This window comes from Pseudorca crassidens, chromosome 6 (genome assembly GCF_039906515.1).
Source record: "Pseudorca crassidens isolate mPseCra1 chromosome 6, mPseCra1.hap1, whole genome shotgun sequence".
NCBI lineage: Eukaryota > Metazoa > Chordata > Mammalia > Artiodactyla > Delphinidae > Pseudorca > Pseudorca crassidens.
Window position 1 is genome coordinate 36,008,523 of NC_090301.1, and position 12,244 is coordinate 36,020,766.

Genomic DNA, 12,244 nt, shown 5'->3' on the forward strand with positions numbered 1-12,244 from the left:
GTAGTGGAAATGTAGGCCTTAATTATTTTCCTTCCTACAGTGATGTCCACAGGACCCTGACTCAGCTTTCCATCCCTCCTTTCTTCGTACTTTAAAAGCATTCTGTTCTCAGGTCCTCCTGCAGATGCATACATCTAGTAATGTTGTGTGATTTAAAGATTTTAACTGAAGGGTCAAGGTCTCAAGTCAGCCAAGAGTCATTTCCAATTCAGATCTGAGCCCACTTATTTTTAGCCTACTCCCTACTTCCCCTAAACTTTTACTAATCAACGGATTTATGGTAAAGCCACCCCATTTACTGTTGCTAGCATGGTTGCAGGTTCCTTCTTGAGTGATAGTTTTCAAAAAAATATTTAACAGGTACACATTTGTACAAATCAGAAAAATGGGTACTTTGAAAATAAAGGGTTTTTTTTTTTTTTTTGCTTAGATACTATCGTTTTGGGTTTAGGAGTTTGTTTTATGTTAAGTTCTAAGGAACTGATTAAGCAGAATCTTCTAATAGAAATATTTGAGCTTTTTCAAGTATATCCATTTTTTCACACATCTTAACTCTTTTTATATTTTGCACTCTGCAATAGATTTTTTAACTGAAGATAATTTTCTATCATGCACTGCCAAACTGTGATACTTAGACTTTAGTGTTTAGTGAATTATGAATTTTAGTTACTGTTAAACCAAAAATAAGTCTCTTGACTGCTTACTTTGGACCACTGTAACCAAGCTTTTTTATCTTTATTTTTATTTTTTAAAAATTTTGGGGCATACATGTTGAGCTATTGAGTTGGACAAGTTGTTAATTTGCACTAATATTTACTTCTATTAAATTCACCAACATTTTTGCCACTTTTGAAGCCCATTGAATCATTACAGGAGAATCCAGCCATGCTTCATGGCCATTTAATTGGGCAAGTTTTCTCAGAAAATCACTCCTCCTTGTTAGAAAATCACACAGGTCTGTGTGTTTTGTTTTCCACTCCTTCGTAATATTTTTCCAACAAGATTATATCTTAGGCATCTTTTCAAAGACCTGGTAGCTTTCAGAGCCAGACCAACTTACAACACCACACAGTTAAGGTCAGGACCCTGACTCAGGACCCTGACTTTGCTTTTTTAAACAGCAAAAAATCCTGTCTAGAAAATTCCTAGATAAAGGTGCCCTTTAGGGACAAGTATACCAGGGAAATTGAACGTTTAATTTCACAGTTTTGAGATTTCTGAAAATAAATGTAAAATGTTTTTCTCAAAATAGTTTTGAGAATACAGTCATGGCACTGACATTTTTACATTGTCTGGAACATTCTTCTTTTTCTGTTGGTTAAACATTGAGAAAGTTACTGAAGACTTTTAAAATATTTCATGACTACCTATTTATCCAAAATTCTTTACAGAACTATCTCAGTAGCAAAGATCCACAGTACTGTAAGTCTTTCATTGTGCAAATAAATGTCAGAGGGGTACCCACTGATTCAGCCTTTGAGTTGGAGCCAGCAATGCCGGGCACACACACACAGAACCTTGCATAGGTCCATGGAGATTAGTTTCCAGATCCCGTCAGTACTTTGTTATCAGTCCAAAACAAATTGAAGACTTTTCAAGTTTCAAATTCAACCTCAAGAGCCTCTTCTCATAACCTTCAATTGGCCAGTATTCCTCAATGTACTTAAAAATAACAAAACAACAGTACAAGAATAATCATTTATTGAGCACTTATTGTATCAGATATTGCAAACATTTTGCATGAATTGGATCCTCACCATTTTGCACTGTTGTTCTCATTTTACATGAGGTTTACATTTTAGATGAGGAAACTGAGGTTTAGATGGGTTAAATACCTTGTGTAAGTCACACGGCTGAATGATAAGAGCTAGAATTTGAACTCTGGTTATTCTGATTCCAAGGCTGGGCCCCTAACCATATATTTCAGTGCTTTGACTTTAGCCCTCAGTGTTCTAGAGAAGATTTGACCAGTCCGGTGAGATTAGTCAGTGAGGCTAGTAAGAAACCTGCTTTGAGAAAGGCAGAAATGGTATGCTAAAATACGCACTTAACAGGAAAAGCACTGAACGTTAATTAGAAGTTTTAAGAAGAAAAGGGAGTTTTCTTGTAAAAGATGAGAGAGGATTGGACTATTGAGGGAATAGCTCAAACTTGAGGGCAAGAAGAAACATGTAAAAACAGCACCAGTACGAATTGGAGGTTTTGGAGGCAGAGTAGCACAGTGATTCCTGAGCCTGTGCTTTGGAGCCTGAGAGACTTGAGTTCAGATCATGGTTATTTCACTTGCTGCTGTTTCCCTTGCTGCCAGCAAGTGAAGTATCCTCTTTTATTTTCAGTTGTCTGCATCTGTAAAGTGAAAATAATAATGTCTAACTCACTGTGTTCTTAAAAGAATAAGATGTGATAACAACAACCAAAAAGCACTTTTTGGAGTGCCTGGCACGTAAAAAGTACTACATCAATTATTCTTATTATTACTTTGCAGTAATTAGAAAATAGTATGAGACAGGGAATTCAAAGGAGAATGGCAAAGGTCACTGAGCGCTCTTAGGAATCAAAGCCTTCCTGGAAACTTAGGACATAACTCCGGCTTCAAGACACTGTTGAGAATGACCCCATGGTGTCCACCCTGCATGCCATGTCTTTCTCCAAACCTGCATACTGTCAATCCAGCAGGGGAACAACAGCTCAGGACATCCACAAAGGGAACATAGTGGTTTAGGATTCTAGGGTGGGTGGGGATAAAAAGAGAAAACAATCCACTTTAGACCAAATCAGCTGGCCATGCTCAGGAATGCAACGGTTGGGGCAGACTTTTCCCTTTGTCCTGTTGCCCTGGGTTCTGAGAAGGCTGCCCAGCACCCTCTCCTTACACACCAGAGCAAATGCTCTGCAGTCTTTTGGATCAAGTAGATTCAAGCGTTTTAGGGTTATCCTAACCCCGAGAAGTACAGGCACCTTCTATATTGTCCTTCATTTGTCTCTGAAACTGATGGGAAATCATTCAATTAAAACGAGCACGGCAGACTACATAAAACCACAATATGAGTTTAAGAAAATGAAGACGGCACTTCAGAGGCATTCTGAAGCCTCGTTTTATGAAATGAAATTTTGTTTCATTTCCACTGATTTCCTAGGTGAAATTAGGTGACTGTCTGGGTAGCATAATGATGATAATGGTGGGAAGCCATACATACTCGAATGACATACGTAAAGCTTTAATAAAGAATGAGAGAGACTCAGGGGAGTGCATTAAATTGAGTAATAATTTATTATTTAGAGACCTCTACCCATTTACTCATTTTTTCTGGAAGAATTGGCTCTTCCTCCAAGGTGTACTATTTTCAGAAAGAAAAAGGTAACTGTGTGTGTGTTCTGCATGCTTGTGTTGCAGGTAGGTGATCGCTTGAGTTTGGTGCCCAGAGTAGCCATCGTACCTGTGAACTGTCTCAGCTACTGTGAGGGAAAGAACAAGGTTGACAGGACTCTGCATGTCCTATAGGAATGCACTGCAATTATTTCCAATCACAATTAACCTGATTAGAATAATGGACAGGAAGTGTCCCTCTGTAGCTAATGCAGTTTGGCATCAGCTGACTGAAATCCTTTGATAATTTCTGCACAGATGGCTGGGCTGAATGCAGCACTTTTTAAATTATTATTTTCATGGTCTCTTGGTAGGCCAAAACCTCGACACCGACAACAGACCTCCCCATTAAGGTGGACGGCGCCAACGTCAACATCACAGCTGCCATTTATGACGAGATCCAACAGGAGATGAAAAGGGCCAAGGTGTCTCAAGCCCTGTTTGCCAAAGTGGCTGCAAATAAAAGTCAGGTGAGTGGTTTTTAAAAGAGCAAAAGTGAGGGCTGTTCTCCTCCTCCCACCAATAAAAATACATCTGTTCCTATAATAATAATAACAACAATAATAATAATCCCTAGAGAACCTGTCGTGTTCTGCATTTTGCTCTATGGTTTGCTTTTGTTCCCATCAGAGTTCAAAATAGAGACTAAGTCAAAACCCAGTTTTTTTTTCTTTTAAAGAATTGCTTTTCCAAAAGGAATCAGCCTTGAATGGTTTCCCTCCTAATTCTGAATATTGCTATGCATCCTTTCTTTCTTTCTTTCTTTTTGGTATTTGAGCAAAACTTAGTGTGTTCAAAACAGCATCTTCCTGAGACCAAGTTTTAGCCAGGTCTCATCACCTCTCTTATTCCCACCAGGGAAATGGATGCCTTTGTTATAATAACTGCTTTTCCTCAGCCCCAGAGACACCTTGCAATGTCAGGTGTTTCTTTTATGTACAGAATACAGTTGTTTTTCCAGGAGAAAACACACATCGGGGAGTGCAGAGTGAGTGCTAAAATCTTTAACAGAAAAACATAGACGCTTATCCAGTACAATTTTTCAGAGTGCTGGGATTGTGGGGAATGGAATGCTCCAGGGAAAAGGGTAGACAGATGCTTAGGTTTTTTATTTCTGAAAGCAGAAACAGTTGATGGGATCTACTCTGTTTCAATTCATTTAAAGGGACAACTACCGCCCTATCCTAGAATGGGTTAGGTTGAGGCGCCTACTTATTTATCCCTGGGTTGAACAATTACCCAAATGCAGGGTAGAGGAAACAAAAGTTAGTTAAAGCTTGATTTTGAGAGTCCTTTGATTCTGAGCTTGATTTCCTCTGTGGCCTTGCATGACAAATGTTTTCGTCCCTACATATGTAAATGGTAAAATGGTCCACCATCTCCCTAACAAATCTTCTGTTGTGTGCTATAAAGGAAGGAAGTTACTGAATATTGTGTTAAGCAAGGTGGTTTTTAATGAAAATTAAGTTTTTAAAATGATAGTCAGATGCTATATTTATACTAATTATATGGTTTTGGGAATAGCCTTTTTTTCCTGTGGTTTTGCAGTAACCTGACTTAAGTTATTTTTCAGATGTTAATAAAGGGAGAGCAGTAGAATATCCAGCAATTTCGAAGAGGATTGAAATATTGGTTTCCTATTTCAATTTCGATGTAGTAATCTTTCCAGATTATTCTTTCTCTCACAATGAAGTCATTGAAATACAGTTTGCTAAGATATAATGTCCAACCATAGTATGAAATACATGAAAAGAAAATACCATAGAGCTTTCTTAAACTGTTAAATGCATAAAATCCCGTGTACCACATGGCAAAATATAATGAGAGTTGGAGCTGTTAAACGAATAAAGCTGTTAAATGCATAATGCCACTTGGCAAAACTACTGTGCATTTAATGGTTTTCCACTGTGTAATAAAGGACATATGTGGTAAATGTGCAGTAAGTATAAAGCTACACAATTGATTCTGCAAACCTGCCCCTTCGTTGTGACTTGACATAAATATCAAAGCTTCGCTCAGTCCTCCTTTTATAAGCAGCTTTCAAGAAAATCTGAAGGCCACAGTCTGAGAACTTGACTCAGAATGCTTGTAATCTTCCTGTTGACTTGGCACTATTGCTTCTGGAAATAGTGATGCCTCCAGCCTCCCCAAGTAATTCAGGTGGCTGATTGAAAAGTGTGCTTGCCAGTTGGACAAACTTAACTCTCCAAATTTTTGTTGCCTCCTGAAGAACTCAGTAGCCCTGTTTTTGCCGAATCTGGAGGAAAACATAGTACTAGGAATTAATATGCTAAAGGATGAGATTGAGCCTAAATGGGGATAAGATGCTTTGTTTTTCTTTTTTCCTTTGGGACAATGATTTCATTCTCATTTATGAATAGGGAACTTTATTTGTAAGTAGCTGACTAGATTTGCAAATCAGGCATTAAGTTTTTTAAAAATGGCATTGCCAAGCAAAATGAACTTAACTGACAGTTTCAAAGGCAATTTAACTTAAGTTATTCACTTTACTTTGTAAGCACTACCAGCATTTGCTTGATAAAAAGCATACTTAGTGAAATCAATTGATGTGGTACTTTGCACATGTATTTGGTGTGTATCCATAAGATGTGTGTGTGTGTGTGTGTGTGTGTGTGTGTGTGTATGGAGTGGCTGAGAAGGCAGACGAAGAGCAAGGGCGCTCCATTCTCTTGGAGGTGAAATTAGGAGAACCTTTAACAGGAACTCTTGTGAACTGTAGTGGGTTTGGAGCCTGGGAGGCCCAGTTCAAACATATATAGTAACCCCTCCCCTTCCATTTTAAATGTCTTTTAAAATAGAAAGGAAACCCTCATAAAATCTCATTCACTGCATGGTGTGAATTACTGTCACCATATTAAGAATAATACCTAACACTGCCTGTGTGTTAGGCACGCTTTGAATGAAGAGTAGGAAAAAGGGAGGACATTTTTAGAGATTAAGGGTGGTGGGCCAAGATGGTCCTTGAGGGCTGTAAGTGTTTAGGGAACAGGCACAGTTGGAGGAGGGGTTCAGAAAAGGAACTGAAAGAGTGACAAACGTTTGCAGTTTTGCCTGTGGTCCTGTTGGGGAAAATAGTATTACTGGAAAGTGTGTGTTTTCTTAGTGGGTGGGTTACATCAGGGCGCATTGGTAGGGTTGTAGACCACCTGTTCCTTTAATTGGGCTTCAGCTCCTTTGTCATGGCCAGGCCAGTCCATCATCTGATTCCACTGAGTGCCTCCTATCTGACCCTTGCCCCTTTCTTCATGGGAGAGAAGTCAAAAAAGTAAAGCAGGGGTAAAAATAAGAGGGAAAAGTATGCTTATGCACGTTTCACCTTTTACTTTTGCTTCATTTTCAATTTAGGATCAATTTTAGGTGGTGTGTGTGTGTATGTGTGTGTGTGTGTGTTCTGAAGACTGTTTTCCTTTTCTTTCTGCAGAATGTTCAGATTATTGGTCTTCATGGGATAGGATGTACTGTGGTCCATGGTTGATCTCTGTGAACTAGGAGTGGGAGTCCTCAGTAGGAGCCACAGTGCAAAGGCATATGGCATTTTCTACACACCTTCAGTATGGCCCTTACATACAAAGGGCCTCCAGGGAATGAGTGCCCCAGCATGCAATTGAAGTGGCTGTGGGAACTCCTTGTCCCTTGATAGCTTCTTGTAATCTCCCTGTCCCTTTTACTCAAATTCTGTAGGGTTACTTTCCCCTTTCCTCCCCAACTGCAGCTTATCAAATGTGATCTGGGCAGTGGAAATCCAGTAGGGAGCAAACACAGTGACCGTGGGCACCCTCACTGCAGTCCTCCAGGGCCGGCCATCAGTTGCCCCCTTCCCCAGACATTAATTCACGGTTTCTCTCCTGCCTTCTTCTCTTTTTTATATAGTTCACAGTATTCAGCTCATGGAATGCTGAGGATCACCCTAGGCTGGTTTTCTTTTGGAAAGAGAGTGAAACTTCCTTTGTTATTTGTATACCCAAAGACCCAACTCTACATATATGACTGTCTTTTCCTACTAGGTTTGGGTGAAAACAGAGTAGGTAGAGGAATGGGAAGGGGCTTATTTTAATCCCTGTTCTACCTTGCCCCCATTAAAAAAATAAAACGAACAAAAATGTTAGAAGGGCACTGGGTTTGCTTTCTTTTTTCTTTTCTTTCTTCCTTTTTTTTTTTTTTTTTGGCGGGTGTGGGGTCTTGCTTTCTATATTAGGAAGGTAGAGAGAATCTGAGACATTGCAAGAAGGAGAAATAGACAACCTGGTTGTAAAGCTCAGTTGGTGGTAATGAAAGGGCCAACCCCAGAGTCTTCTGGGATAAAAGAAAGGGAGTGATCTGGGAATAAATGGACCCAGAGGGGTCTCTGATGAGATGACATTGGAGATGCCCTCATCTCCACCAAGATTTAAAGACCCCTGCCCATCCTCCAGTTCTGCTCCCTGCCGCGCACACCTTCCCAGGCCCACAGGTTGCAGGAGCTACCACTGGGCCCAGGAATGGGGGGGTCCTCACTCCTACTACAGAAGAGGGAGGGAGGCACAATTGTGATCCCACTGCATCTGGGCAGAAGGAGTTTCTGGCCTTCAGTATACAATTCTGAAATCATTTCCTCCATAGAAGCTGTGTTCTTCATGGTGACTGGATTTCAATGTGTTCTAGGCTTTACGTACGTTAGGATTAAATAGATTTTGTGTACTGACTGGCCTTTATTCCTTATCACTGTCTCACCAAAAAAAAAAAAAAAAAAATTCTGTGTTCTCACCTACTGACTTAACAAGTTATAATCCTAAACAGAAGGCTTCTTAAGCTTTAGATGTAGATTACAACTCAGATTTTATGGACATTCTTCTTTATTGTAAAATATCTCCTTACAGATGATCTACTTTGCTTAACAGCCTAAATGATTTAAAATATACGGGTCTTTCAGACATAGAGAATGGACTTCAGGACATGGGGAGCAGGAAGGGGAAGCTGGGATGAAGTGAGAGAGTGGCATGGACATATATACACTACCAAATGTAAAATAGATAACTAGTGGGAAGCAGCTGCATAGCACAGGGAGATCAGCTCGGTGCTTTGTGACCACCTAGAGGGGTGGGATAGAGAGGGTGGGAGGGAGACGCAAGAGGGAGGAGATTTGGGGATATATGTATGTGTATAGCTGATTCATTTTGTTTTAAAGCAGAAACTAACACACCGTTGTAAAGCAATGACACTCCAGTGAAGATGTTAAATAAATAAATAAATAAACTAGAAAAAAATATATACAGGTCTTCATGGCAGATCCTTTTATAAGCAAAAATAAAGACAGACAGCTGTACATAAAGAAAAATAATTGGTATATTATTTGGTTTCTTTCCTTCCTTTTATCGCTCTTTGCTATTGGAGTTTATATCACATTCAGTATATGTGCTAACATATTTTTTTCATTCAATCATGGGTTACTATATTAATCTTTGCTTTTGTGTCTCTTCTTAAAAATATCCCAAGCACAAGTTAGTTGTACATATTTCCTTTTTAAAGAAATAGCTTCTATTTTATGATTACTTAAGTAAAACATCCTCGTTTTATTTTGTATTTTTTATTTTTAATTCTCAAAGGCATTTCTTTTCTTCTTTAATGTTATTTATTTTGAATAGGTAGCATATGTTCATTGTACAAGCTTCAAAAAGAAACAGAAGCGTATACAGTGAATAGTTTTCCTCCATCCCTCACCCCCTTAGCCATCCTTAGAGGCAGCCACTGCTAACATTTCTCCTCTATCTTTGGAAACACAAATGTATATACTTTTTTTGTCCCTATGCACAAATGACTAGCATACTTTACATGTGATTCTGCTTGATTTTTTTCTTATAAATCTCAAAGATCTTGCCACATCAGCACACAGAGCCCCTTCTTCTTTTAAGCTGCTGTATAGTATTCAATGGAATGGATGCACCATGATTTATTTGACTCTCTTCCTTTGATGGATATGTAAATTGTTTCCAATCCTTCCATATTAAAAACGATGGTGTTTACATTCCAATTGACCTCCTTGCCAGCAATGCCCAAGGGTCCCAGCCCCATACCCTCACCTAAGACATTTTAAATGGCTCAGCTGACTACAGTTTTGGCAAATATAAAACATTTACAATAAACAAAAACGAAACAAAACAAAACCCTGAACAACTGGAACCTCCCGCATCTCCTTCTCCCTTGAGTTGGGCCCCTGAAAGTGAAGCTAGGGCTCCCGCAGGCAGGTCCCGAGCTAGTGGTCTGGGTTGGCTCCCCTGCACGTGCAGTGGCATCTGGGGATGGAGCCGCACACCGCCCTACTGTGCTCCTCCCGGGGCCCACCTCCCCTCTGGGGCCTGTGGGCCCATGCAAGCGCTGCAGAGGCCCATCACGCTGAGTGCCACCTGCCATTTGTGGGGTGGCAGGTGACAGGAAGAGACCGCGTACCCCCGAACTGTCACCTGCATGCCCCAGCTTCATTTTTAAAAATGTAGAAAATGAAGAAAAGCGTAAAGGCAAAAACATGAATCACCCATAATTCCACCATCCAGAGATAGTTGCCATTAACCTTTTAGAGTCTTCTAATGTGTAAGTGTGGGTTTGCACATGTGTGTTTATGTCCTAGTTGGGATCACACTGTAATAAGACAAGTTAAAACTATAATTTTCTTAAGGTCAACTTTTCATGTGGGAGAGTAAATTTATGAATTATAAAATATCTTGTTTTATTATTTTGTTTCTTAGCCTTTAGAAACTATTGCCCAAGGATCGGTTTTGCCACTTTGCACAAAATATGGTTTGACAGTTACCTTATTTATTAAGCTCTCTTTATGGAGATGGCTTTATTGGGGCTGGGATTACTCGGACTATTGGAAGTAAATGTTTGATTACCCCAATCTCTGGTATAAAAAGTGACAGGAAAAACTGGCCGTATGATGCCCGTTGGTGATGAGCTGGTGGTCTAAGGCTCACTCGCAGTGCTTTTGCTTTTGTCGTCTTGTCTTCAGTGTGTAAGGCAGACTAAAATGAGGCATGTGGCCTTGACTGAGTAGCTGCCCCCTGCTGCTGGGCAGGTTTCTTTGGAACACATTTTGACAACCTAACAAAAAGCAGTTTCTACTCTTGTCAACTGGGGCATGTATACTACAATGTCAGGTCTGTCCACCAAATTCAAATGAAAAAAATTAATATATTTACACTACACTTACCTTTTTTTTTTTTTTTTTTGCGGTACGCGGGCCTCTCACTGTTGTGGCCTCTCCCGTCGCGGAGCACAGGCTCCGGACGCGCAGGCTCAGCAGCCACGGCTCACAGGCCTAGCCGCTCCGCGGCATGTGGGATCTCCCTGGACCAGGGCGCGAACCCATGTCCCCTGCATCGGCAGGTGGACTCTCAACCACTACACCACCAGGGAAACCCTACAGTTACCATTTTTAAAAAACTGTTATACCAAGTAGTGAAGAAATTAGGCTTCTCAATATTCTTAAATGCCAAACTAAGTGGGCAGTCAACACAGTGATGCCCAAGCGTCAAGTTGAACCCTTCACTTTCTTCCTTTATCTCTCAGCATAATTCAAAGGATTAGATTCTTTTGAGAGGTGATCAGCAGAAATTCCTGCAAGATCTCAGTTTTTACATCAGTCTTACAATGAGGAATTGGGTTCTTTTTACCACTCCTGCAATTAATTATGTTAACGTTTCATGCCCTAAAACTAGCCTTTATGGGAACCCATAATTAGATATCAATGAAGGTTAATTACAGTTTGTATGCAGCTCATAAAATGTCATATACCTTTATCCATTGCTAAAGTTTCTGTACTGGTTTTAAGCACATTTTTATGTACTGCAGAAACCCTTGAGTTGCATTATTTTGCCTGTTCATGACATGGCACCTTTAGAAACTTGCATTTGACTTTGAAGCAAATCAGGTTGACATATTAAAAGCCATCTTTCTGAACTCTCCAGCCCTCTTTCAAAGATGACATTGAGTTAAACCATGGTTCTTACAGTTGGAGAATGTTGGTGCCTGTGAGTGGTTCCTCCTGTTTTGCTGTAGAGACCGTTTAATCATTTTGCTTGGGACTTCCCTGGTGGCGCAGTGGTTAAGAATCCGCCTGCCAATTCAGGGGATGCAGGTTTGATCCCGATCCCGGAAGATCCCACATGCCGCAGAGCAAATAAGCCCGTGTGCCACAACTACTGGGCTCTCTAGAGCCCATGAGCCACAACTACTGAGCCTGTGTGCTGAAACTACTGAAGCCCGCGCGCCTAGGGCCCGTGCCCCGCAACAAGAGAAGCCACTGCAATGAGAAGCCTGCGCACCGCAACCAAGAGTAGCCCCGGTTCGCCGCAACTAGAGAAAGCCCACGTGCAGCAACAAAGACCCAACGCAGCCAAAACAAAAAAAGATCATCTTGGGCTTCCCTGGTGGCGCAGTGGTTGAGAGTCCGCCTGCTGATGCAGGGGACACGGGTTTGTGCCCCGGTCTGGGAAGATCCCACATGCCGTGCAGCGGCTGGGCCCGTGAGCCATGGCCACTGAGCCTGTGCGTCCGGAGCCTGTGCTGTGCAACGGGAGAGGCCACAACAGTGAGAGGCCCGCATACCGGAAAAAAAAAAAAAAAAGATCATCTTGCTTTCACAGGGCCAAGACTAGGATTAGGCATGTAGGCTTGCTAGGTCTCGGGTGCAAAATTCAAGGAGGCACACACTTTCAGAGTCACATTCCTTAAATTTTGCACATTAGTCGCTTGCTTGCCTCACTCTAGTCCCAGCCCTGATCTTTCAAACAAGTCTTATGCCTGGTTTTCTGCTGTGTCTGCTTTCTTTCCCCCCTGCACTTATGAGTTTTTGAGGCAGTGTGCATAATATGTAGGGGTTTT

The 12,244-nt window shown here is 40.9% G+C and overlaps 1 protein-coding gene across 10 annotated transcripts in view; it reads left to right on the plus strand.

Annotated features, from left to right (window-relative positions):
• The window catches only part of SATB2 (SATB homeobox 2), a 201,344-nt gene that overhangs the window by 143,533 nt on the left and 45,567 nt on the right, over positions 1-12,244 (plus strand). For all 10 annotated transcript variants that reach the window (XM_067741096.1, XM_067741093.1, XM_067741094.1 and 7 more), the window contains one exon: positions 3,682-3,837. In XM_067741096.1, the coding sequence (XP_067597197.1) occupies positions 3,682-3,837 (156 nt within the window). The remainder of the gene's footprint in view (positions 1-3,681; positions 3,838-12,244) is intronic.